The sequence below is a fragment of the Macaca thibetana genome, chromosome 11 (genome assembly GCF_024542745.1).
Source record: "Macaca thibetana thibetana isolate TM-01 chromosome 11, ASM2454274v1, whole genome shotgun sequence".
NCBI classification, from domain to species: Eukaryota; Metazoa; Chordata; class Mammalia; order Primates; family Cercopithecidae; genus Macaca; species Macaca thibetana.
The window spans coordinates 13,164,495-13,190,866 of NC_065588.1; the positions used below are offsets into that span (position 1 = coordinate 13,164,495).

General features: G+C 44.5%; 1 protein-coding gene across 1 annotated transcript; it reads right to left on the reverse strand.

Annotated features, from left to right (window-relative positions):
- Window positions 1-26,307, reverse strand: HEBP1 (heme binding protein 1). Its single transcript, XM_050748289.1, has 4 exons — window positions 26,054-26,307; window positions 14,822-14,960; window positions 12,409-12,589; window positions 1-597 (listed from the first exon to the last, which is right to left on the reverse strand). Exons 1-4 carry the CDS (start codon window positions 26,129-26,131, stop codon window positions 426-428), a joined length of 570 nt encoding a protein of 189 aa, XP_050604246.1. The 5' UTR covers window positions 26,132-26,307; the 3' UTR covers window positions 1-425.
- Window positions 26,308-26,372: the final 65 nt, after the last annotated feature.

Consider the following 26,372-nt stretch of genomic DNA (forward strand, 5'->3'; position numbering starts at 1 on the left):
TTTAAGTCAATGCCTTTTATTTTTAGTTTTTCTGAAGACAAAGCTCTTATAGGAATCACAGATGAAAGGCACAAATCACATTTCCCCCTTAATAACAAAATACAAATTCAATAATTTTAGAAAATCAGTTTTTAGTGACCCAGATGGCTGGAGAAAAGCTGCCAGGATTTTTCTGGTCTACCGCAGAATTTTCTAAATCAATGAGAAGGATGCTGCCTATCTTGGCTGTACTATTTCCCACCGTGAGAAAAGAGACTTAGTATATGGAACATGCTTTTTTCAGAAAATTGGCAGTAACTGACTTTGAAGGAAAGTTGGTTAAGTTGGACTTGCAGTTGGAACTTGGGAAGTACTGTCCCCTCCTGCCCCCTGAGGAAGGAGACACAGAGGCACGCTTCCAGGAAGTTCTTGGCTCAGTGGCTCACTCATGTCTTCAACAGCCAGATCTCATTGCGCCGTCCATAGGGCTTCATGGGAGGGTCATAACCGGTGCAGAAGTAGATGTCCCCCTGGTAGGTGGCTGTGCCCTCCAGGGCAGCACGCAGTCGGGTGGCTTGTGCTACGTAGTCTGCTTCCTTGGCATAACCACCAAACTGCCTGGGGGTTCAAGAGCAAGGACTGGTTAAGAAAGGACATGACCTCTGAGAGAGGGGCAATCTTTAGAAAAAAGAAGTCACTCACCACGCTTATTATGACAAGCATGCTAGAGTGGTAAGACTGGGGACTGAGTCACTACTTCCTAGATGGGTTGATTTTACCTCTCTGAGCCTCAGTTTCCTCATCTGTAAAAGGAGATAAATTTTCTTTTTCCTCCAAAGGTATGAGTGTTAAATGCAGTAATGGACGTGAAAAACTCTGATATGGGTCCTGAAACACAGTAGCCGAGTACAAATGTGAGCCTCCCTTTCTTTCTTGAAATATCCCAAGGGGACAGTAGGTTTGCTTTCCCAAAGGCCAAGCCTTCACCGTTTTCTCTGGCTCCCTCTACTGCCCGGTTGCACCTCTTTTCTGCTGCTCTGTCACCACCATGTGAAGGAGGAAGACTACAGGGGACTTAGGGCAGAGCTGCAGCAATGAGTATGGGAGTATGGTAGCTAACGCCCCTTCCACAGCAGAGCAGCTCTAGTGATTGAATTCATCACAGCAGTGACTTGTAGCAGCTTCATTCAAAAACAGAGCTAGGCTAGCCTGGGCAACACAAGACCCTGTGTCAAAACAAAAAACAAAAAACAAAAAACTCAGAGCTAACAAAGGCAAAGACCCAAGGAAGACTTGGAAGGGCCCCACACAAGCTTTAAACATGCCCCAAATAAAGAAATCACTTCTCATAAATCCTTTCTTCTGCTCAAATCATGAAAGCCTTCTTTTTCTAGTAAGGAAAGAGACTGTTCCTAAATCTGGCATTTCTTTTGATGGCAGAAATTGGGGACAGAGAAGCAATAAAGTCTTTCTTTTCAAGATTATTATTCTCTCCCTTACGTCATCTGCTTCTGTCCCAAAATTCGTCTTGTAGCCTACCCTAAATATACCACTCTAAATCTGGGTTGCACTAAAATTTTTATTAGAGTCAAGTACATCCCAATTTCTAATGAGCTGTATGACTCAAAAGTCTGAATTTGTACCAGGCCAAGATTAGGCCAAATAATGCATTATTTTTGGTGGAGTCCTCTGAATCATGCTTTGCTCTTTTACAAGTGGTTGGTCATGCTGGACAAGCATTCAGCACGTTGACTGCAGGGTCACTGATGTGAACACCCAGGATGTTGTCTGTAATGGATTGGTTGTTCTAATGTCTAGACAACAGCTACTGAACATGGATGAAACTGAGACCAATTTTGAATAGCAGAGGCTTGGTTCTTCAAGTATATTGAAGAGATAATAAGGGAGATGAAGAAAGTTGGGCTCTAGCTTCATTGAAGTTCAAATGAGAGGAAACTGGATTAGTAGACAGACGATGAACATTCAGGAAAGACTTTTTTCAGGCAATAAAAGACACTGGAGATTTTATGAACTATGTCTTTAGATTGAGAACCATTTGTCTGAAATGAAACAGGTGCTGGAGGTAGAAGCAGGTGTTGAGTGCTCTCTGCAGCCCCTACTTGGGCTGTGACACTGAATTGTTCTCTAGGTAAAGGGACAATGTTGGCTCTTTAAGTACTGATTTTGGAAAGCTCCAAAGGAGTGGTCCTCAAACATCTTCCTTCATCAGTTAGAGGCAAAACGGCTAATGTGTGCTCAAATCCTAGCTCTGCCCTTTCTAGGTCTTAAGCTAATTCTTTAATTTCTCAAATCTTCAGGTTTTTCGCTGGTAAAATAGGGATAGTGATAACATCAGTCTTCGAAGGCTACTGTAAAGATTAAAGGAGAAAAGACTGTGCAAACTGCTCATTGCCGAGCCTGTCACATAGTAAGCTCACAACAAACAGTAGCTATTATTGTTACTTGGCAATTTGCTCAGAACAGACTTTTCCTGACTCCAGGGTGAGGGACATGATGGTAATCTAAAGAAATATCACAGCTGGGCGCGGTGGCTCACGCCTGTAATCCCAGTACTTTGGGAGGCTGAGGTGGGAGGATCATGAGATCAGGAGATCAAGACCATCCTGGCTAACATGGTGAGATCCCATCTCTACTAAAAAATACAAAAAAATTAGCCTGGCGTGGTGGCAGGCGCCTGTAGTTCCAGCTACTCGGGAGGCTGAGGCAGGAGAATGGCGTGAACCCAGGAGGTGGAGCTTGTAGTGAGCCAAGATCACGCCACTGCACTCCAGCCTGGGCGACAGAGTGAGACTCTGTCTCCACAAAAAAAAAAAAAAGAAGAAGAAATATCATGTAGCCGAGTGTTGCGATGCATGCCTGTGGTCCCAGCTACTTGGGAGGCTGAGGCAGGAGCACTGATTGAGGCTAGGAGTTGAGGCTGCAGTGTGCTCTGATCACATCTGTGAATAGCCACTGCATTCCAGCCTGGACAACATAGTGAGACCCTGTCTCCAAAACAAAATAAAACAAAAAATACCACTAAAAAAATAACAAAGTAATATTATGAACTGGCTCAATGAACAATTTTCACTTTCTCAATTAGGCCTACTCTTAAAATGTTTTGTAACCTTGTAACCCCATTCCCTAACCCCATCCCAATCTTCTTCCTATGTTTTACTTTTTCTTTCTTTTTTTAACGGCGCTTATCACCTTTTAACATACTATATAATATACTCATTCAGTTTATTGTTTATGTTTTGTGTCCTCTGCTAGAATATAGGCTGCACCACGGCAGGGATTTTTATCATTTTTTGGCCACTGATGTATGCTGAACACCTAACATAGTGCCTGAACATATCAGACCCCTTGGTTAAATGAACAATTCGGGGCTAAACAATAAAAATGATGTCTTCAGCCTGACAGAGCTAAAGACGACAGCACTTAGGACATAGTGAGTGAAGTGTTTACGTAAGTCTCGCTCACTCATTTACATAATCAACATCTGAGCACACACTAAGGGGACAGTGGTGGGAACTCAAACAGGAGAAGTGGATCCACTGCAGCCAGATGCAAAGGCCTTGAAAGACATGCTAAAGAGTTTGAACCGGATCCTAGATGCACAGCTATACCTATGAAAGGGTTTTTTTTGAGACAGAGTCTCGCTTTGTTACCTAGGCTGGAGTGCAGTGGCGCGATCTTGGCTTATTGCAACCGCTTCCTCCGAGGTTCAAGTGATTTTCCTGCCTTAGCTTACTGACTAGCTGGGACTACAGGCACATGCCCAGCTAAGTTTTGTATTTTTAGTATAGAAGGGGTTTCACCATGTTGGCCAGGCTGGTCTCGAACTCCTGACCTCAGGTGATCCACCCTCCTCAGCCTCCTAAAGTGCTGGGATTACAGGCATGAGCCACCACGCCCGTCCTGGAAAGGGTTTTAAAGCAGACGATTGGCATGATCCAATTGTGTTTTGGAAGGATCCCTCTGGTAGCAGTGGAGGGACAGGGGAAATGGCAAGGGGTTGAGAGATGTGGGGCCACTGGAGCCCAGGAACAGCCAAGTGCGAGATGATGAAGGTGCGAGAAAGGCAGATTTGAGAGGTACCTGTATGTAGAGGGAGGTAAGAGACAGGAAGGAAGAGAGGATTCTCCAGGGCTTCCAGTTAAGCCTCTGGGTAGAAAAAGATGTCGCTAACCAGAATAGGGATTAAAGGCCGAAGAGTAACATTAGGCAGGAAGGGCAGCTGTAGGGGTGTTCATGATTTAGTTTGGGGGGCATATGAATATTAAGGTCCCTCTGTGAAATACATTCATGCAAAAATTATTATCTAAATGTGTGTCTGACCATGTAAAAACCTCCTTAGGCTTGGGACAGAACTGGAGTCAGAGATACTGATTTGGGAAGGAGAAGGATCTAGTGACAGAAACTTGGGAGTGCCCAGCAAGTAGGTACTGGCTATAATCATGGTAAGAAGCGACATGTGGTAGAGACGTTGTGCAAACAGCAGGCCAGAAGCTTGCTCCTTAGAATCCTAATATCTAAGTGGTGGGTGGAGAAAGAGGACAGGGCAAAGGACAATGAGAAGCGGCTGAGAAGCAGAAGGAAACCCGCAGAGAGTGAGATGGAGAATGTCATCATTCAGGGATTCCTATTCACTCTGGGAAAACCCTCAATTCTTTATATTTATTCCCAGGCAGACTGAAATGCTGGTAATGCAGATAAAATTTTCCCTATTGCTTCATTGTAGAATCCTTTTACTGGAAAACAAACCAACTGGGTGGGCTACGGGAACAGATACATGAGTTCTCCTCTCTGCTAATTTAACCAACCACATTGACTCCCATCACAGAACCACACGAACAAGCCAGAAACCAAACCCTACCAGGAACCCCCTGGTGTATGAAGGGAGCCTAGCTCTGGCTGACTCTGCCTGTATTCGTAGACACTTTGCCTCATTGGTTCCTGCCTCAGTTTCCAATCTGGACATGGAGCACAGTAACAGTGCGTGCGCTTGAAGGTGAGTTAAGAAATGCTCATAAAATGCTTTGAGCCCCTAAAAGAAATAAACGTGAAGTCTATACATTATTTTTGTAAGCCTGTGAATATGTCTCTATCTATAAATGCCTCATCTTGAAAGAAGCTCTCCTCCAGGGCAGTGCTTTATCTCACCCAATGTCAGAGCTCAGTATTCTGAATAAAGCATTTGGTTACCATGGGAACTGAGGAATCTCAAACATACACACACTCCTGATTCCAGAAACACAAAAGGAGCTGACTCAAAAGGTCTGGAAGAGTTAGAAAGGGGAAAGATGACACAGGCAATAGCGAGGGCTAGTGGAGGGAAGTGGGGCTTGCGTCCAAGGAAGCAAAAAAATCATAACGCATTATCTTTCAGGGAGTGTCTGGTGCAGGCATGCAGGGAGGAAGAATGACTCTGAGCTTGACCACTCAACTTCGAAACTTTAACAATCAATGGATCAACACACACTGGTGTACGGTCTGCTGTGCATGCAGCCCTGTGCGAGGCAAAAGAAGTGTCAGAGCAGGAACTGACAATCTCGCTGCAACAGGAAGACAGGCTTCACACAATAAGCGTTTCATTCAGCCAGGCTAGACCCCTGCTTATTGAGTTGAACATCACCGAGCACAAAATGCAAGCCAGATACCATAAGAGCTGTAAGGATGATAAGACGTCTTTCCACCCTCGAGAGCTCGAAGTGTGGTGGTCGGGAGAGAAACACACAGAAGGATTACGCTGGCTGGAGGGAAATGCTGGAATGAAGGTGGAAGGTACATCCAGAATGTTCTGGGGGTGAGGAATAGCGAATGACGGGTTCTGACTTAGAACACGAAGGGAAGGTATTAAGAAAGAGGTGATATTAAGCATTTATTGAGCATCTCTACCTTTTTTGTGTATGTGACCTTGTTTGGAAATAGAGTATCTCTTCTTGATGCTGGCAATGAACAATATGACAACCTTCTGTCCTCACAGAACTTCCAACAAACAGAGGCTGGGGAGGGTTGAGAGGAGCTGGGGACGTATGAGCAAAGGTCTGGAAGTAGATGTTGTGTCCGGGGTGGGAGTCATGTTGGGTGGGGGCGGGTGGAACGCTCTGAGATCAGGTCGACATGGGAGTGGTGTTGTGTGTGGAGGGTAGTCAGTGCCATCATAGGGCATTTTGACTAGGCTTTACTGCCTGGTCAAACATTTGGGACCCAAAGTTGACCCACCCTCTCCTAGTGGAAATGAAGCATCTCATTACTAACTGGGTTTTTGTTCAAACCCCAATGTCTGGTTGGATGGGCCTGAGGCCCCCAGCCAGAGCTGAGCAGCCTCTGGGGAGGCTCAGTTTCTGAGCAAAGACAGGCGACGTGATCAGTCCTGTGCCTTAGGCAGGTGGTGATAAAAGGACACTTTAGAAGGGTCAGAAATGGGAGAGCTGGGAGTCAATGCCATGGCCATCATTCAGGCAAGAGATGATGAAGACCTGTGTAGATGCAAGGGAAGGAAGGGACAGCTGGGAGCTGACCAGGATGAGCCAATAATTAGATGTAGAAGTGAAGGAGTCAGAATGACATTGGAACAGCATGGGTAGGAGGAGGGAGGGGACCATCACTAAGAGAACACAGAAAGGGATCTGATTTTGCGTGGAAATCTGCGTTGTGTTTTGGACATGCTGATTTGGGAGATTCTTGAGGAGGATTACGTGGTGATGCCTCCTGGGAGCTGGAAATATAAGGCTGGTGCTTGGGAGAGAAGGCAGCACGAGACGTGTTGACCCGGGCATCATCCACAGAGAAACAGCCTGAAGCCCCTGCCTGGCGGGAGTTTATAAAAGACTTACGGGATAACTGAAAGCTGTAGGGGGAGAGAAAATGGTGATTAGTTAGGCTGAGACATAGAATCTTATCATCGGCAAGGCTTTTAGAGGTGAAGTGGCTTAAATATTAGAGATACTTAATAAATGTTTGTCAAATTGAACCAAACTTCCCACCTAGTGCAAATGTCACATGGCATAAGTGTCACCCGTCTATCCAGATGGCACTTGAATTCTTCCAGGGGCAAAGACATTACTTCATGACATCCATTTTACTGTTAGACACTTAAAATAGTTCCTGGTACAGAGTAAGTGAAGAAGGAATCCACTATCTTTCGAATGAAGGAATGAATGAGTGGGTAAACCACATTGTCTCAGGCTCCACGCTGAGTCTGATGGGATGACAAGACATTCAGGGGAGACAGACAGAGGTCAGGCTGGAGAGTTACCAACATACTGGTGACAACTGAAGCTATGATGGGGACCAAGATCTTTTGGGAGAGAGCAGAGAGAGAGAAGCACAGGAGAGGCAAGGATGAAGCTCTTTTGTTCATGCATCCATTCACCAACTTGTTTTTGTTTTTTATTTAGAGATGGGGTCTCATTATGTTGCCCAGGCTGGTCTCAAAATCCTGAGCTCAGGTGATCCACCTGCGTTGTCCTCCCAAAGTACTAGAATTACAGATGTGAGCCAATGTGATGGCCAATTCACCAACTTCTTATTGAATACTTGTTTTTTTTTTTTTTTTTTTTTTTTTTTTTTGAGACGGAGTCTCGCTCTGTCGCCCGGGCTGGAGTGCAGTGGCCGGATCTCAGCTCACTGCAAGCTCCACCTCCCGGGTTTACGCCATTCTCCTGCCTCAGCCTCCTGAGTAGCTGGGATTACAGGCGCCCGCCAACTCACCTGGCTAGTTTTTTGTATTTTTTAGTAGAGACGGGGTTTCACCGTGTTAGCCAGGATGGTCTCGATCTCCTGACCTCGTGATCCACCCGTCTCGGCCTCCCAAAGTGCTGGGATTACAGGCTTGAGCCACCGCGCCCGGCCTGAATACTTGTTATATTCTAGCCAAAGGCCCTACCCTTGGGAAGCTTGCATTCTAGTGGGGAGAGGGCGATAAATAAATGAGTAGATAGAGATATATAATGCAATTGATTATAAGTGAAGCAAAGCAAAATAAAGCTGGATAAAGGGACAGAAAAGCACAGGGGGCTATTTTCAATAGCAGGACTGAGCAAGTCCCCTTTTAATCGAAGTGAGGGGGCAAAGCAAGGGTGCTAAGACTGAAAACCCTTGGCCCCAACTTCCTGTGGTTACAAACAGGGTTGAATTGTCTAGGAACATGGGCAAACACTGGTCTGTAAATCTCCTAAGTGGTAACATGGGAACCCCCTAAGGGTTTAGCAGTTGAGCTCTTTCTTCCAAATTTCTCTTTCTCTAGGCTGAACTTCCCAAGCTGCCAATGGCCTCCATTGGGGCCCGGTTATTTAGAGGGAAAAGTGACATCAGCAGCCTAGGTGCTGACAGCTGACAAAGTTCTTTCAAATGCACAATGAAACTGGCCTTCACAATCATGCCTTACAAATCTTATTTTATAGATGAGAAAACTGAGGCTCAGAAAGATTAAACAACTTGCTGCAAGTTATAAAACTCATAATTATTGGAGTTGTTGAGGTTCTAACCCAAGTGTATCTGCAGTAACTTTGACTTTTTTATTGTTAATTCTAATAAAACTTGATCAAATTCTCAAAGGGAGGTGAAGTTAGGAGGAGAATAGGCTAACATTTACTGAGTGTCTACCTCATGTGTAGGATTGAGTAGGTATTTACAGATATTATCTCATTTTATCTTCACAACACTATAAAAGCTAGGTACTCATGCCCATCTTACAGATGAGGAAACTGAGGTGCAGTGAGGCTGGCAATACACCAAAGGTCCTACGACCACTGAGTGATGAACTGGGTTGGAGCATAGGTTACCCTGAAAATAAACTCCTGGTTTCCAACTTTTTCCTTTATATCTAGACATTTCATTTAAACCCTGAAAGTTTCATTAAGACCATCAGATTTCTCCTGCTGTTGGTCGCTATTGAGAACCCGGTGTTGAAATGAGCTGAAAAGGCCAACTCTAACCTAAGTGCATAGAGAAAGGACAGTAGTCTGAAGTGTTGCGGCTGGTCTAAGTGTGAGGATAATTCTATTGCCTCTTGTGAATACTAAACATGTTCTGATAGTGCTATTTTTTTTTCACAGCATTCTATTCATCTAAAAGCTCCAGTAATTAACAATGCTAATAAATGTATAATTCCTTTGTAAACATCTCTTCACAAGTTCATAAAGAAGGAAGACTGAATGAAGGATGCCAGGCTTTCATTTTAGAATTAATTTTGTCATTGAAAGCACTCACTGCATTATTTGATAGAGTACTTTTGCATTTGAAGTAGTACATTTGCCTTCCACCATCTCATTAACATTGCTTTCAACAGAATCAGAAATAACACAAATCACTGCAGGGTACTTTTGAATGCTCATTTGACTATGCAGTGACATCAAGTGGCGAGTTGAGGAATGACCATATGCTGTGTGAGAACTCCATGTTAAAAATTCCATGGAGCCAGGCTGGACACCACATTTGGCACTTTCATCTGTTTAGATTTCAGAGAATTAAAAGGAAATGGTCACCGACCTGCCTTTGATAGTACCCTTTAAATAGATACCCCTTCCCACCATAAGAAACCAGCATTCCTTAGAGAAATGGCTAATTCCAGCTCTGGGGCAAGAAATGCTAAGATGTGCTCAAAACATCTCATTATACCAGAAAGCCAGGGAGCCATCAAAGGCTACTAGAGTTGTGTCAAAAGGACCAAGAACTTGGTCCTCACAAACGTGAGGAGTCATCAATGATCTAGAAGAGACTTGGTTTCTGAGAGCAGGTTGGAGCTCGAGGGACAGAAACTAGCAACCATTTGCACCTGCTATTCTCTATAGTCAAGGGAAAATGACCCCACATGAAGTCCTGGAAACAGGACTTCACCAAGATGTGAAACAGGAGTTCACCAAGATGGTGAAACCCCGTCTCTACTAAAAAACTACAAAAATTAGTCAGGCGCAGTGGCAGGTGCCTATAATTCCAGCTACTTGGGAGGCTGAGGCAGGAGAATCGCTTGAACCCAGGCAGCAGAGGTTGCAGTGAGCCGAGATCGAGATCGCACCACTGCACTCCAGCCTGGGCAACAGAGAAAGACTCTGTCTAAAAAAAAAAAAAAAAAAAAAAAACAGGCTGGGCGCGGTGGCTCACGCCTGTAATCCCAGCACTTTGGGAGGCCGAGGTAGGTGGATCAACTGAGGTCAGGAGTTCGAGACCAGCCTGGCCAACATGGTGAAACCCGGTCTCTACTAAAAACACAAAAAATCAGCCAGGCATGGTGGCACATGCCTGTAGTCCCAGCTACCCGAGAGGCTGAGGCACAAGAATTGTTTGAACCTGGGAGGCAGAGGTTGCAGTGAGCCGAGATCATACCACTGCACTCCAGCCTGGGTGACAGAGTGAGACTCTGTCTCAAAAAAAAAAAAAAAAAAAAAAAAAAAACTAAAACAAAAACAAAAACAAATAAGATATAGGGGAAATCCGAGCACTGAATATTTTATATTACAAATTCATGAATTACTATTAAAATTTCAGAAAAAATAAGGTATTGTGATTATATTTAAAAAAAAACTTTAGTAGTTACCTGAAATATTTATGAATGAAATAATATAATGTCTGGAATTTGCCTAAAAATAATCCAGGGTAGGGCTGGGTGAATGCTGTGAAGATACACAGGACATGGAATTGGCCTTGAGTTGATCACTGCTGTTGGTAGGGGGATGGGCACATACGGTTTCATGATCTTATACACTTCTACCTTTCTATAAGTTTGAAAATTCCCATACTAAACAGTTAAAGACAAAAGAAAACAATATGTATCCACTCATTACCCAGGTCTGGTAAAACAAATGATCAGAAACTAGCCCCATCTGCTTGAAGTCTTAACGTGAACTGATTCAATCATGTCTGTCTCATTCCTTATGAAATAAGAATAAACAGACAGAAGGGGTAATTGCCAAAACATGCTTCAGGTCATAAACATTAGGTAACATATAAATAGTATCTTAGTAAATAATGAAAGATATTTAACAATAATCCCATAAGGTTACATTACATGCACACACACACACACACATCATATATAGGAGGTTATATTATCAGCACTTAACAAATGCAAAAGCTAAGTCTTAAAGCGGCTGAGTAACTTCCCAAGCATCATCCTGCTAGTAAGCAGTAGTGCTGGAATTCAAACAAAATATAAGTTCATTATATTATACCTGCTGCTTCCCAAACACAGGAAACAGAATGGAAAAGACAAGCAGACATCTAACCCAGGGTACAAGATTTAAGGAGGCGCTCAATCTCAGTCCCCATCCTGCACTTGGACAGCTGTGAGAGTGAGTGCTTCCTTCAATGCTGCACCCTACGTACTTCTCTACCCTAGGAAAAGATAATGTTAAGTTAATTTGCTTTCTTCACACCCTCTGAAGGGAAGCTGGGAAGTCCGAATGAGGACTGCAGGACAAGCACAGGAGCTGAGGCTCTGGTGCCAGCTCCCAGCTGCATTACATTCACTGTCCTCTGGGGGGCCCTGCAGTCACCTGGCCTAGGACTGCACACAGCAGTGAAGCTCACATTCTCAGAACATTCACACAGCTCCAGGGAAAATGGTCCCACCATCAGGTGCAGCGTTGCAGCAGGGCAGCCAAGTTTGGAGGTCCCTGAAAGTGGACCAATACTCAGTACAGTGCAAGATTATATGTATATGAATTTTTCAGGAGGTTGCTCCCGAGCAGAGCCAAACCACCTATGGTTACTTCTGGTGAAGATCCTGGTCTTCCCCTGAGCCTGGTTTGGTGCCTGTCACATGGGAGGATTTTAACAAACGTGAGGAGTCATCAATGATCTAGAAGAGACTTGGTTTCTGAGAGCAGGTTGGAGCTCGAGGGACAGAAACTAGCAACCATTTGCACCTGCTATTCTCTATAGTCAAGGGAAAATGACCCCACATGAAGTCCTGGAAACAGGACCAGGATGACAAGAGAATAGATGTGTGCTCTGCTCAAAGGACTACTGCCCAGGAACAACAAGGAGGGTGGCAGCTCAGCTCTGGCAAATATTCCCTGCTCTCTGGCATTAAAGGGAGTGTGGGGTAGAAATCAGGTATTCCTCAGCCCTTTATGCTTCCCATGTGTGCACGAATCCAGACCGCGGCTTGACTTAAGATATTTGCTGAGTCTCCTAGAACCCTGCTATGGCTAATGTAGACATTCACTGTAAACTTAAACAAGGCTTAAGCTCTATCCATGAATTTGGCAACTGGCCAAGGCATTTATTCTGATAAAATGCAAATGTGTGTGTGCTGCAGCCTGAAGAAATTAAAATGAGAAACTGTTAGGATTCAGCATTTCCTACTTAAATTAATTCAGCAACCATAAAAATTTGATGCGAATGCTTGCTAGAGGGGATGTAAGGAGTGGTATGGGAATCAAGCGCCACCCATGGATGCCCGAAGGATCATCTCCTTACATGGAATAGACAGTGATGCCTTCCCGTTCCTCAATCTTAACGCTTTTGTCACTGGGAGCTGGCGGGTCGCTTTGAAATTGGTTTGGAATCCGGAACCAGACTTTTAATTTCTTCTGCAGAGAGCCATCTTCATTGGGGAACACGGCAAAGGAAATAGGGACTGTCATCCCCATCCCAATTCCTGAAAACACAAAAACACAGAGTGAGGCAGGGATCAGAGACAGAGCTTGCTCAGGGCTGTGGAAGACACATTAGTTCCATTCGTCTTTCAAGGCGGTATTTTTTGTTCTTGAAATTAACAATGAACATTTCAAGTGTTAAAAATACATAGAAATACATGAACATCTGTTATTTGTATACGCTGTTGGTAGGAGTATAGTGGTACAACTCTAAAAAATGATTTGGCAATATATAGCAAGACTGTAGATTATCAGTCTCTCTCTCTCTCTTTCTTTCTTTCTTCTGATAGAGTCTTGCTCTGTTGCCCAGGCTGGAGTGGAGTGGTGTGATCTCGGCTTACTGCAAACTCTGCCTCCTGGGTTCCTGGGTTCCTGGGTTCAAGCGATTCTTGTGCCTCAGCCTTCCGAGTAGCTAGGATTACAGGTGCACACCACCATGCCCAGCTTATTTTTGTACTTTTAGTAGAGATGGGGTTTTGCCATGTTGGCCAGGCTGGTCTTAAACTCCTGACCTCAAGTGATTTACCCATCTTGGCCTCCCAAAGTGCTGGGATTACAGGTGTGAGCCACCATGCCTAGCCAGTATTTAATTACTGCCTATTTAAAATATCAATCTAAAATATGGAAAAGGCTATAGGTAATAAGATATTCATGACAGCAGAATGATAAATTCAGTTCAGAACAGGAATATGTCTATGTGAATTACAGACACATGATGCCGTGTAACATAGCTAGGAATTATGCTTAAGAAGACTCTTTGGCACTAGTGGAAAATAATTATGAAATAATAACTAACAGAAGCAGGATACGTAATTGTAGGAACACTAAGATTACATTAAAAAGCCCTAAAAAATATATTCAAAAGACAACATTGATTGTATTGAACGGGGGAATTAGGGAATACTGTTTTGTTATTTTCAAGGTTTTCTTTAGTGAGTTTCATAATTCTTTTTTTTTTTTTTTTTGAGACGGAGTCTCGCTCTGTCGCCCAGGCTGGAGTGCAGTGGCCGGATCTCGGCTCACTTCAAGCTCCGCCTCCCGGGTTCACGCCATTCTCCTGCCTCAGCCTCCCGAGTAGCTGGGACTACAGGCACCCGCCACCTCGCCCGGCTAGTTTTTTGTATTTTTTAGTAGAGATGGGGTTTCACCGTGTTAGCCAGGATGGTCTCGATCTCCTGACCTCGTGATCCACCCGTCTCGGCCTCCCAAAGTGCTGGGATTACAGGCTTGAGCCACCACGCCCGGCCGAGTTTCATAATTCTTATACATATTTTCATCTAAAAAAATGTTAAGACAGTATTAAGAAGGAAGAGATTTCTTCCTGACCTCCTACAGGTTAACATATCTTCCAAAGCCTGATTACTTTAGTCCTGGTAAATTTTTTTTTTAAAGCATTTTTATTAAGTAAGTAAAGGAATAAAAGAATGGCTACTTAATAGGGCAGCTTCTAGTAAATGTTATTAAGGCTAATACATGTTTTTAGCTCTTTAAATTATCAGCTTGAGAAATATCCTAAAAATTAAACACAACATCTCTTTTTTCCCCTTGCTTTCTGGCCCATTTTTGTCTTGCAGTGATTCCAAAGTGCTACCCAAATTAGAGGGCTTCTTACGAGTCAAACTCATTTTAAAATATGGTTTACATCTAACAGGTATACCTTTCATGAGACTTCAGGCTTATCATTTTAAAAGTAGAGAGGTGGCCAGCATGAACTGCCAAGTTTTTAAGAGCGGGATAGGCTAAGAATTCTCAGACCCTTCATGTGCCAGACAGGGTCTGGAACCCCCCTGCTCACTGAGCCTCAGGACCCAGCAGAATCTGAGCTACCAGGGGCTGACTCTGGGGATCACCAGCCTGATGCTGGCCTTGCCTTGTGCTGTAGCTCAGCTTACTGTGGGCACACGTCACCTAGTCAACCAATCCAAAGACAAAATAAGCACTGCAAGGTTAAAAAAAATATAGAGCATATGGTCCCACACCTGGGAGTGAAGCAGGAACTCAGAGATATTGAGCAGGGATGCCTTCAACTGAGGGACAGGCTGGGCTGATACCAGAGTTGTTGCCCCAGATTCCTGCAATAAACTGCTTGTTCACATAGTGCAGGAGGTTCGCGGGTCGCTGCAACAGGTCGCTACAGGTGCCTTGTAGCCCCTCACTTGTGTTTACCACTGATGAAGTGAGACCTTGCAAAGCTGGCCCCCAAGACCAGAGCCACGTCCTGCAGGGGTACTCACCCTTGTCATTGGTGCCCCCCGCATACTTTGCGACCTTGGGCATTGCTTCCCGTAGAGCCTCATCCACAGGCTTATCTGTCACTTCTACTGTGGCAAATTTGCCTCCTTCACAGGCCCTTTCTTCATAGGAGACTTCTTCCTAGAGAGAGAGAAGGCACAGTGTTTAAGAGTTACAAAGTAGCAACTTGCGATGTCTCTAGAAGCAGTAACAGAAGGCTGAAAATCTTTCCTTTGTGGGTATGGCCATAGAGCAGAAGGGACAGGCCTGAGTATGAAGAGCTGTGAGAAACAGGTTCTGGGATTCTTGTAAAGAAAACATTCAAAGCAGGAAAATCTTATACTTGATATTCTTGGGGAGATAAGAGAAGATATTGCATCCTGAAAACCAGAATGCTACAAAAATGGAACACTCAGAGAGCAAAAGAGCTCTCAGAAATTAAAAATCTGGTAACAGAGAAGAAAAATTCAGTAAATAGGTTGGAAGATAAACAAATAGGAGATCCAGAAAAAAAAAAAAAAAAAAAAAACTTAGAAGGGAGGAAACAAAAAATACAACGACCACAATCCAACAAAACTGTGAAGCCCCCAAGATTAGGTTCATTCTAGTAGGAGGACTGCAATTCAAGAAGAATCAGAGTTCAGTTGTCCCTTGGCATCCTTGGGGGATTGGATCCAGGACCTCTATGGATACCAAAATCCATGGATGCTCAAGTCCCTGATAAAAAATGGTACAGTATTTTGCGTATAACCCACACACATCCTCCTATATACTTTAAATCATCTCTACATTACTTACAACACTTAATACAATGTAAAACCCAAATAAATAGTTGCTATTCTGTGTATACACACACAAACACACACACATATATCTTTTATTTATTTATTTATTTATTTTTGAGACAGTGTTTCGCTCTGTCACCCAGGCTGGTGTGCAGTGCTATGATCGTGGCTCACTAGCCTCGACCTCCTGAGCTCAAGCAATCCTCCTACTTTGGCCTCCTGAGTAAGTGGGACAACATGTGCATACCACCATGCCCTGCTAATTAAAAAAAAAATTTTTTTTGATAGAGTCTCCCTATGTTGTCCAGGCTGGTCTCAAACTCCTGGGCTCAAGCAATCCTCCTGTCTTGGCTTCCCAGTGTTGGGATTATAGGCATGGGCCACAATGGAAACCGCCTTTGCAAAATTTTAAGTGAGGAAATTATGACAGTAAAAGAAATCAGACTTCACTGACTCTATCTTGTTTCTAACCCTTAAGCTGTCCTTGTGGGATTCCTGGGCGTAGGCCGAACTAACTGTGGGAAGGAATTCAGTTCATGATTTGACTCTGAAAGAAAATTGGTAACAGCCCTTTCCCAATAAGACCCCCTTCTTGCCTGGGGTCCAGTCTGACTTTGCAGGACTAACAAATTAGCTACAAGATTAGAAATTACAATTTAGAGGTCATGCAGCCTCTGGCTCCAAGAATCTCAACCTCCTCAAATTGCTCCTGGGGATAACATCACTATTGTAAAATCTAAGATCAGTGTTTGAGATATTTTCCAGACTCTGCACTCCATGGATCAGCTGACACCACTCAGACCAGTAATCTGGCCCAGCCAGTTCTGCCATTGCACCGAGGAACAGAAGACAGCAAGAAAACCTAACATCGACTCCCCCATGATTCCATCTCCAACCTGACCAATCAGCACTCTCCACTCCCCAAGCCCCTACCTGCCAATTATCTTTAAAAAATCTCACCCCCGAATGCTCAGGGAGACTGATTTGAGTAATAACAAAACTCCAGTTTCCCGCAGAGCTGGCTCTGCATGAATTACTCTTTCTCCATTACAATTCCCCTGTCTTGATAAGTTGGTTCTATCTAGGCAGCAGGCAAGGTGAACTCAATAGGCAGTTACACCACGCCTGGCCTCTACTGTTGATTTATGTATTTTTTATTTCTGTATTGCCATTAAAAAAAAAATATTTTCCATCTGTGGTTGGTTGAATCCGTGGATCCAGAACCCACAGACAGGAAGGGGTGACTGTAGTTCTGTTCACACCGCTCTCCCAGACACAGCATATCCTCTCCCAAACTCTTGTCTCACTAAATCACAGCCTCCCAATCCGCTTAGTGCTCAGCTCCATTGTCTCCTTTCACGTAAATCCTTCTTTCATCTCCACATCACCACTTTCTGCATTGAGGCCCCGTCCTTGGACTATCCTTTCCCTGGTGTTTAGACTCATTATGGACCTCCACAGTTCTCCTTCAGCGCACCTCCTGCTCCTTGCCACATGATCGCTCATATAATTTAATTTTGTATTCCTGGACATACTGTAAGGAAGTGTTCTTCAAACTTTGAAAAAAAATTACAATCCACAAGAAGGAAAGCATTTTTTACAGGCTGTCTTATCATGAACATACACATAGTTAAAATAAAGTTTCACAAAGTAATGCTTTACCCTTATGGATGAGATGCATCCTGGTTCTTTTTGTTGTTGTTGTTGTTCCTTCCCCCTATCCTGTTTTCTTCTCTTCTACTCTACTGGAGTGAATTTTATTCTATTCCATTAGAAGAAGAAAAGTTGGTCTATGTTAATTTTACCATCTGGTAATGAACCATTACTATAGTTTTAACAATCTGCAATAAAGCCTTTATGGGCAGAAACTATACCACAAAGCTTTACATGTTAGAAGTGCAACAGATATTTATTTGATTAAGGTGCTGTCTCTCCTAATAATGATTATGAAAAACAGACACGTGGTAGGGAACCTGGCTGCCCTAGATTGGTCAAATAGGTTTCCATATAATATCCTAGACTGACGATTCTCAACTATGGAAGAGGGTGTGACTCCCAAGGGGGACAGAAGGTGTCTCTGGAGGAAGGCAGGAGTGTAGGACTGTGAGTGGCAAGTGTAGTCTCAATGAGCATATTGAATATTTCTTTTATTTTTGAGACAGAGTCTCACTCTGTCACCCGGGCTGGAGTGCAGTGGTGTGATCTCTGCTAACTGCAACCTCTGCCTCCCAGGTTCAAGCAATTCTTCTGTCTCAGTCTCCTATGTAGCTGAGACTACAGGCACGCGCCACCACTCCCAGCTAATTTTTGTATTTTCAGTAGAGATGGGGTTTGCCACGTTGGGCAGATTGGTCTCAAACTCCTGATCCCAGGTGTTCTGTCCACCCTCGCCTCCCAAAGTGCTGGGATTACAAGTGTGAGCCACTGCGCCCGGCCTTAATATTGTAATTTTAACCCTGAGTGCCAAGTTCCTACTTAACCCCCACTTCACATGGGGTAGAGGAAATTGCGCCAGACCAGGAATCATGAGGCAGCAAGTCAGCCTTGACTTTGGGGCACCGTGCCGAATCATTCTGAGGCTGCTGTGAAGCCCTCCATCTGGTGAATCTGACACTTCCAAAGAGCCTTCAGTAGCAAACTGTTAAGTAAACTTAGGGTGTTTTGCTCTTTCTGTTGCAACAGAGAATTCCAGAATCCCCTTTCATTTGAGTACACACCTACTCTTGGCACTTGTAATGTTTCAAATTCCAGAAACACTATCCTGTGAATCACAGAAGTTCAGAACCTAAACTGGTTTTAAAGTTTACCTAATCTAACTAATTTTATCAAGGAGAAAATGAAGAACCAGAGAGAGACTAAGTTGCTCAAAGTGACGTAACTACCGAATGGTGAAACTGAAACAAAAATTCCAGTTGCCAAACTCCAGTGTACTTTAGTCTCATATTCATTGCAAGTTTCTCCATAGCTATGGGGGGTGAAGTGAGCATTTAAACCTCTCTTTCTTTTCTTTATCCTCCTTCTTTTTTTCTTTCTCTTTTCTTTCTTTCTTTCTCTTTTTCTTTCTTTTTTCTTTCTTTCTCTCTCTCCTTCCTTCTTTCCTTCCTTCCTTCCTTCCTTCCTTCCTTCCTTCCTTCCTTCCTTCCTTCCTTCCTTCCTTCCTTCCTTCCTTCCTTCTTTCCTTCTTTCCTTCCTTCCTTCCTTCCCTTCCTCCCTCCCTCCCTCCCTCCCTCCCTCCCTCTTACATGGTCTCATGGTTGCTCAGGCTGGAGTGCAGTGGCACAATCTTGGCTCATTGTAGCTTCAACCTCCTGGGCTCATGTGATCCTCCCACCTCATCCTCCTGAATAGCTGGGATTACAGGTGTGTGCCACCATGCCCAGCTAATTTTTTTGTATTTTTTTTCTGTCTTCTTTTGTAGAGACAGGGGTTTCACCATGTTGCCCAAGCTGGTCTCAAACTCCTGAGCTCAAGTGACCCACCTACATCAGCCTCCCAAAGTGTCTTTGCTTTTTTTTTTTTTCTTTTCCTCTCTCTCTGTCTTTCAGACGGGGTCTTGCAATGTTGCCTAGTCTGTAACCTCTCTCTTTAGCCACTGTGTTAGGTACTGTGGGCGGACAGTTGTATGCCCGTGTCAAATTCAGAACAGAGGTATCAGAAGTCATTTTAGGCAGTTACTTCTTTTACAAATGGGAAAACCAAAGACAAGATCTCACTGGAGAAAGAGCTAACTGGCTCTTTCCTTTCGTCTTTCTTTTCTTCTTTTATTCATTTAACCAACAACTGCTGAGCATCTACTATGTGCTGAACATTGTTCCAGGTGCTATAAGACAGACATGAAAGTCTTGGTTCCTGATATCAGGATCGGCATGGCCTAATAAGGGAAGTTGCCAGGAAAACAGAAGGTTATCATCTGATGACATTTTTAGGGGGTGAGGAGTGCCAGGGCAGTATGGGAACACAGGAAAGGACTACTTAGGTTAGTTTAAGGGGCATGGGTGCATGTGATAACATGTTTGGGGAGGTCAAGCTGACTTTGAGGTGGTTACAGATCACCCAACTGGACGTCCAGTCATGACTTCATTGATTCATGGAATAAACATGATCGAAAACCTTTGCCAGGTGCTACAGATTTGGAGATGAATATGATAGGGATACTCAGGAGGGTGGTGAGGAAAATTACATAAATTATTGCACAAGGCGGTAAATGCTCTGATCATTTGGGGGAGGAGATTCCAGGCAGTGGGTACCCCAGGAGTAAATGAGGAGAGGTCAAGAACAGTATGATGGCTGTGGGTACAAATAGTACAAATAGTTGTGGCTGGAGCAAAGACCGTCCAGCAGGACACAAGAAAGGTGTTCTGGCAGGGTCCAGATCTTAGAAGAACTCAGACGCTCTCGTGGGAGTTGGATTTTGTAACCATTAGTCCAGTGATGGTGATTTGATAGCAAGCCAGTTCATCTACCCTACATTCATTCAACTGACATTTGTGACCAAAATCCTATGTTACAAAACATAGGATTTTGCAAGTATGTCTGGGTCTTGAATGGAGGGTCTCTGCAGCAGAAAAGAGATCTATAAAATGGCATGAGTCCCCCGGGCTCTCGGCCTGTTCTCCAGGTAGAAAGTCCACAGCAAGGAAAGAAAGGCTGCCAAGAAAGTACTCCAGCTCGACTCGGAGAGCCAAGTCCCCCATGATACACCTATCATCCTTTAAGGCTTCTTAAAGCCTTAAGGACCTTAAGGACTTCTTAAGGACCACCTCCTTCTCCTGAGTGATCTCTCCTTTCTAGGAACCCCTAACGTCAGATAACTCTAGAGCTGGAAGGGGTCTTGTGTGTCCATCAGTTCACCTCCTCCTGATACAGATGAGCAAACTGTCCATTGGGCCGTTGCACATACAGCTCTGGAACTCAGCAAGGCACTGGCATAGAGGTGTAAATCTGGCAGTCATCAACATAAGGGGAGACTAGAGCAGTGAATGAGGTTGGGATTGTCCAGATAGCATACATAGGGCACTCTACACCAATCTGCGTTAATTAATCCCCTGCCTAAAGGCATTCATTCACCAAGTTCTTAACCTGCCCTTGATGACGCAGACACCACTGAGCTTGTACCCACTTTGCCAGCCACACTCACAGCACCTGTTCTGCAGCTTTCTGCTGTTTCCTTTGATGCCACGGTCATTTCCACACCAGGGCCTCTGTGTCTGCTGCTCCCTCTCCCTGGAGCATTCTCCTCCTGCCTTTGCCTGGTACCTCCCTATTCATCTAACAGGCTCCAACCTAAAAGTTATTTCCTCAGAGAGGATCCTGACTTAAAATAGGTTCCCTGTGATGTTCTTACCCACCCTGTACTTTCATAACACAATCCTTCTTGTCATTACAATTAAATGATGTGTTAAACTCCCACCCATAAGCCCCACAGGGTCAGGACTGTTTCTCTTGTTCACCATTCTATCTCTCTGTACCTAGATGTACCACGTCTTGCATATTGTAGCCACTCTACAAATATTTGTGAGAAAGGAGAGATGCAGAGTAAAACCTAGTTTTACTCTAACGACAAGGAATACAAGAGCCAAAATAGGTGGGCAGAGAGATGAGGACCTCGTCTAATAGGATCTCCTGGAGAAAAGCTGGGCCACAATGTATTAAACCAGTTCCAGTGCAGGGACCACTTGTTTTCATAGCATCTGTATCCATAATCACTCATTTGAACCACGGGACCACTGTGAAAATTCAGGCTTGAGATGGAATTGTAAAACTATTCTAGTTCTCCAGGGAGCTCTATTTAAATTTATTTAACTAGAATTCTCTACTGCTGTAGAGAATAAGGCAGCTAAGTTAACACAGTCTTGATTCTTAAAATTTAACATCTTTAGTGCATTTGCTTGTGACATGGAACACAATAATAGCCCTCCTTCACACCATCTCCATTAGTCTCTGCTCCCAATCAGTTCCTAGATAGAAATTTTGGCCTGCGGCTACAAAAATCAATTTTCAACATTCAATGGGAACCTTGGTCAAGTTCAAGTCCCAGACAAAGGTCTAACAAGAATGCCTCTGGCTATGGGATTTGCAAGTCCTTTGAAAGGTCAGTTCTTCCCACTTCATGTAGTCGGTATACATGCTAATGCTGGAAGCCTGCTTTCTCATTACAAGAAAATACTGATCATAATAATTAACCTGACAGAGTACTTTCTATTTGTCTGGTGTTATTTTAAATGCTTTACATGGATTCATTCATTCAATTTCTCCAATAACCCTGTAAAGAAGTTAGTGCTTTAATCTTCATTTTCAGATGAAACTGGGGAACAAGAGGTTAAGTAACATGCCCAAACTGCAGTGGGTGAATAGTGGAGCCAGGACTCAAAGTCAGGCTATCAGGTCCTAACCTGTGTGCACAGGCCAGACACAAATCTGATAAGGATGTCAGTTACTAATATCAGTCCTGCTCTGAGCATCCAAAGGCCCACCCAATCTAACACAGAGAGCTGTCTATCCTTCTCCCTCCTTGAGCAGTTAAGAAGGCACCTGATAAGGTCTGCAGCAGTACTAGCCTTCCTGCCAAGTACTTGGAATCAGTCCTGAACATCTGGTGAGCCTGAAGCCCATGCTATATGGGGAACATGGTATGCCATCATTTGCCCAGAAGAGTGGACAATAGTTTCTGACCCAGGCTGTTTCCAGGATAAAAGATAATTTCAGGGAGAGGTTCTCTTCAAAAATAATACCCTTAAGTTTGTATATTTAAAAAAAAAGATTTACAGGCCGGGTGCTGTGGCTCAAGCCTGTAATCCCAGCACTTTGGGAGGCCGAGACGGGCGGATCACGAGGTCAGGAGATCGACACCATCCTGGCTAACACGGTGAAACCCCCTCTGTACTAAAAAATGCAAAAAACTAGCTGGGCGTGGTGGCAGGTGCCTGTAGTCCCAGCTACTCGGGAGGCTGAGGCAGGAGAATGGTGTAAACCCGGGAGGCGGAGCTTGCAGTGAGCTGAGATCCGGCCACTGCACTCCAGCCTGGGTGACAGAGCGAGACTCCGTCTCAAAAAAAAAAAAAAAAAAAAAGATTTACAAGTATCTATGCATAATTAATTAATTTCCCATTGGCATTGTTATTCTCATCTTAGAGTTGAGAAATTCAAGGGCTCACAGGGGATATTGAGTAACTTACCCACACTTTACCGTAAAACTAGGGGGAAGCTAACCATTTCCATCTCCAACCAAGTACTAGTATTGAACAGTTTCACAATTGGTTATCTCATTTGACTTCAGAATAATCTACTAAGATATGAACTATTATTTTCTTCCACAATTAGCTTCAGAGGGGCTAAGTTGGCCTGTGACCACACAGCTAGAAAGAATGAAGCTGAGATGAGCACTGATACAATGCTATTACTATATTTGTAGAATGTGTATACTACTTTACAAAATGTCTTCATGGTTTTAAAGAAATTAATATTTATAGTAACTCTGGAAATAGATGGAAAAGATATTTTTATACCCATTTTACAGCTGCAGAAACTGAAGTTCATTTGGGTTAAATGATTTGCTTTAATCTCGTACCAATATCGCTTATGGCCCCATATTCCCATCAAACGCTGAGAGAAGATGCTTATTAGGGAGTTCTCCTTATCCCAGAGGCCCCAAATTAATGGCAGGTGACGTTGTATCAATAAGAGTCAAACAGGAAACAGAAACTACCAGAGTATTTAGAGCAGAGGCACCTCAATGCAAGGAATTGGTTACATAGATAACAGAGGGACTGAGATGCCAGCAGGGCACAGACAGGCAACCTAGAGGTTAGTAAGCACCCTAGGAGACATAGAGGGAGGATTACCTGTTACCTAAGTTCAGATACCTAGGTTACTGGGTAGGAGCTAGAACCGTGGTGGCCTGTGTAGCCGAAGCCGAAGCCACAGAGAAGGTCCTAGTAGTACGGCTCTGATGGGGTAGAGAAGAAGAAGAAATACTCTGGTTTCTCCCCTCTTATCTCCCAGTAGTGACTCCCACTGAGCAAATGTAGCTGGGCGCCAGCTGACATTTGACCTGGCAAACAGGGCAAATGGGTCAGCTTCCACTCCACAGGGAGATAGCAGAGCAGGGAACGGGTGAGGAAGGAATCTGAGGGCACAGGCTACGAACCAGTCCAGACTCTCCGCCTGTGTGGACCATCATCATCAACTCAAAAAGACAAAGTGAGTCCCATTCCATGACAAAAAGCAAGAACACGTGGATTCTTAAAGTGTTAAAACCACACGAACCTTCATCAGGGCTGTTAGGAGAAAGGCTGTGGTTTTGAGTAGGGCAACTACCTGATGGGGAGGCCAGTGATGCTGCAGACCTTACCAGGTGCCTTTTTCATTGCCCAGGGAGGTGGATAGACAGCTCTGTGTTGGCTTGGGTGGGTTCTTTGGATGTTCAGAGCAGGACTGATATTAATAACTGGCATCCTTATTGCCTTTGTGTCCAGCCTATGCACAACTATGTCAGTTGCCCTACTCAAAACCAAAGCCTCACTCCTAACACTCCCTATTCCTCACTCCCCTTCCCTGCTTGCTTTTCTTCACAGCACTGATCACTATCTGATCCATGATACATTTTATTTCTTCATTAGCCAATAAAACATAAGTTCCATGGGGGCAGAGACTTTTGCTGGTTTTACTCTTTTATCCTGTTGCCTAGAAGAGTGCCTGGCACATAGCACTCAAAAAATAGTTGTCGTTGAATTAATTTTAAATTGGGTGATTTCGCATAAGAATTTGGATACATGGTTTTCCTTAAGAATTTGGCAACAATGTTTCATATCATATCACTGCATAGCAACAAGGGGCTGGAACTGCCCTCTATAGATGGGGACCTGAGTTCACTCTCTGATTTGCCTCAGTCCCCACCATGCCTTATAGCCTAAAACAGCTAGGGCCATCCATTTCCATTACCTGCCTGGCTGCTGCAGGTATTCAAATGTGGGACCTCTGATCAGGGCTAAACTGTTCATTCTACATAGAGCTGGGGAAACAGATATAAGAACAGGTGAAAGGTCTTTGGTTGCTCAAAGAGTTCAGATTAGAGTCTAATTGAGGACTTTCGTGATATGAAGATCATTGTACTAGGTATCAGAACTTGGCCCCCAGGCAATACAGTCCCTTCACAAATGAGGCATCGTATTGGGAGCTCTGTATACAGCTGCACTGTTCAAACTACCTGTCTACCAGGAGATTATAATCTAGCAGCACTCTCCTTGTTTTCAGGGGTGCAGTCCAGTTAGCCCATGTTAGCACTGATATAAATTTGGGGGAAGACAGCAGTTATGCTCTCCTCACTCATTCTGTATTCTAGGTACCCAACTCCAGCAGATCTGTTTGGCCAAAAGCAATGGTACAGCTCTGGGCCTTTGTGCATGGTCTTCTCTGTTATGTGCACTCCTACACATCCCTGAGGCCTAGCTCAGGACACTCCACTGAAGGCCCCATCATAGCCCCCCCCGGAGAATTGACCACCCCTGTGCTCCCTGCCTAGCGCATTTATTTCTATTCTGCACAGGTCTTGTTCTTTTACACAGTAGTCCCCCTTATCTACAGCAGATACCTTCCAAACCCCCCAGTGGATACCTGAAACTGTGGACAGAACTAAACCCCGTACCTACTATGTTTTTTCCTATACATACATACCTATGATAATGTTTAATCTATCAATTAGGCACAGTAAGAGATGAACAACAATAATAAAATACAGCAGTTATAACAATACGCCAGGATTGCTAAGCTTGCACTTTGGGGCCATTACTAAGTAAAACAAGGGTTACTTGAATACCGCCACAGTCGATCCGATCACCAAGCTAGCTACTAAGTGACTAAGGGCCGGTGCTAGAGATAGGAGGCTGACCTTGAACAAAGGGGCATTCCGGTCCCAGGAATCAAGATTTCATCCTGCTATGCAGAATGGCCGGAAACTTAAAACTCTGGACTTTTGTATTTCTGGAATTTTCCATTTAATAGTTATGGACAGCAGCTGACCACGGGTAACTGAAACCGCGGATAAAGGGGGCTACTGTCCTCAGTACTCTAGTACTTGGGAGTTTCTTGCCACATTCATTTCTGCAACCGAGTGTCTCTCAACAAATCAAACTGTTCGGAATGTTTGGAATATTTAAACGAAAGAACGCATTCAACAGGCAGTGCCCAACTCCCCAGGTTGGGATTCTCTCCTTGGATCAATTCTCCTGTCTACCCCCCTCCTCCCACCACCGGCTGCAGGGGGACCTCTCATTCCTTTTCTTCCCAGTCCAAGTGCTGGGCGGTGGAGAGCCGCACTCGTGACAGACACCAGAACGAACCTTCGATAGCACATTCCTGCCCCACCTGCCCCTCAGCACCCGCTGCAGCCCCGAAGAGGGTGGGGGTGGGACGCAGCAATCCTTCAGGTCCTCGGCAGCCCTGAGGGCCTACCTTGTCCCCTTTGCTTAGGACCTGCCAAGGCCACGTCTCTACGCTTCCGAACAGCGAGTTCTTGATCATGCCCAACATGGTGTAGCCGAGACGCTCCCGACACACGGGAGGACGTGAGGTGGCGGGGGCGACGGAGCACCACGGGCAGAGACCACCGGCTGCGGGGCGGCGGGGCGGCTGGGCGGCGGAGCCGGGTGGCGGCGGGGCGAGAGGCGGGGCTAGAGGCAGGGGCCAGAGGGCGTGGCTAGAGGGCGGGGCGACAATTCAGCAGGGCGGTGAGGCAAGGGGGCGGGACGGCGAGGTGAAGAGGCGGAGAGGG

What these genes read in the sequence shown, in the direction of transcription:
- HEBP1 (XM_050748289.1), bottom strand. Translation starts at nt 26,131, where the DNA reads ATGTTGGGCATGATCAAGAACTCGCTGTTCGGAAGCGTAGAGACGTGG. An exon ending in TCCTAAGCAAAGGGGACAAG is followed by an intron (nt 14,961 to 26,053) that starts GTAGGCCCTCAG and finishes CTCTCTCTCTAG; the next exon opens with GAAGAAGTCTCCTATGAAGA. An exon ending in GGCATCACTGTCTATTCCAT is followed by an intron (nt 598 to 12,408) that starts GTAAGGAGATGA and finishes TTGAACCCCCAG; the next exon opens with GCAGTTTGGTGGTTATGCCA.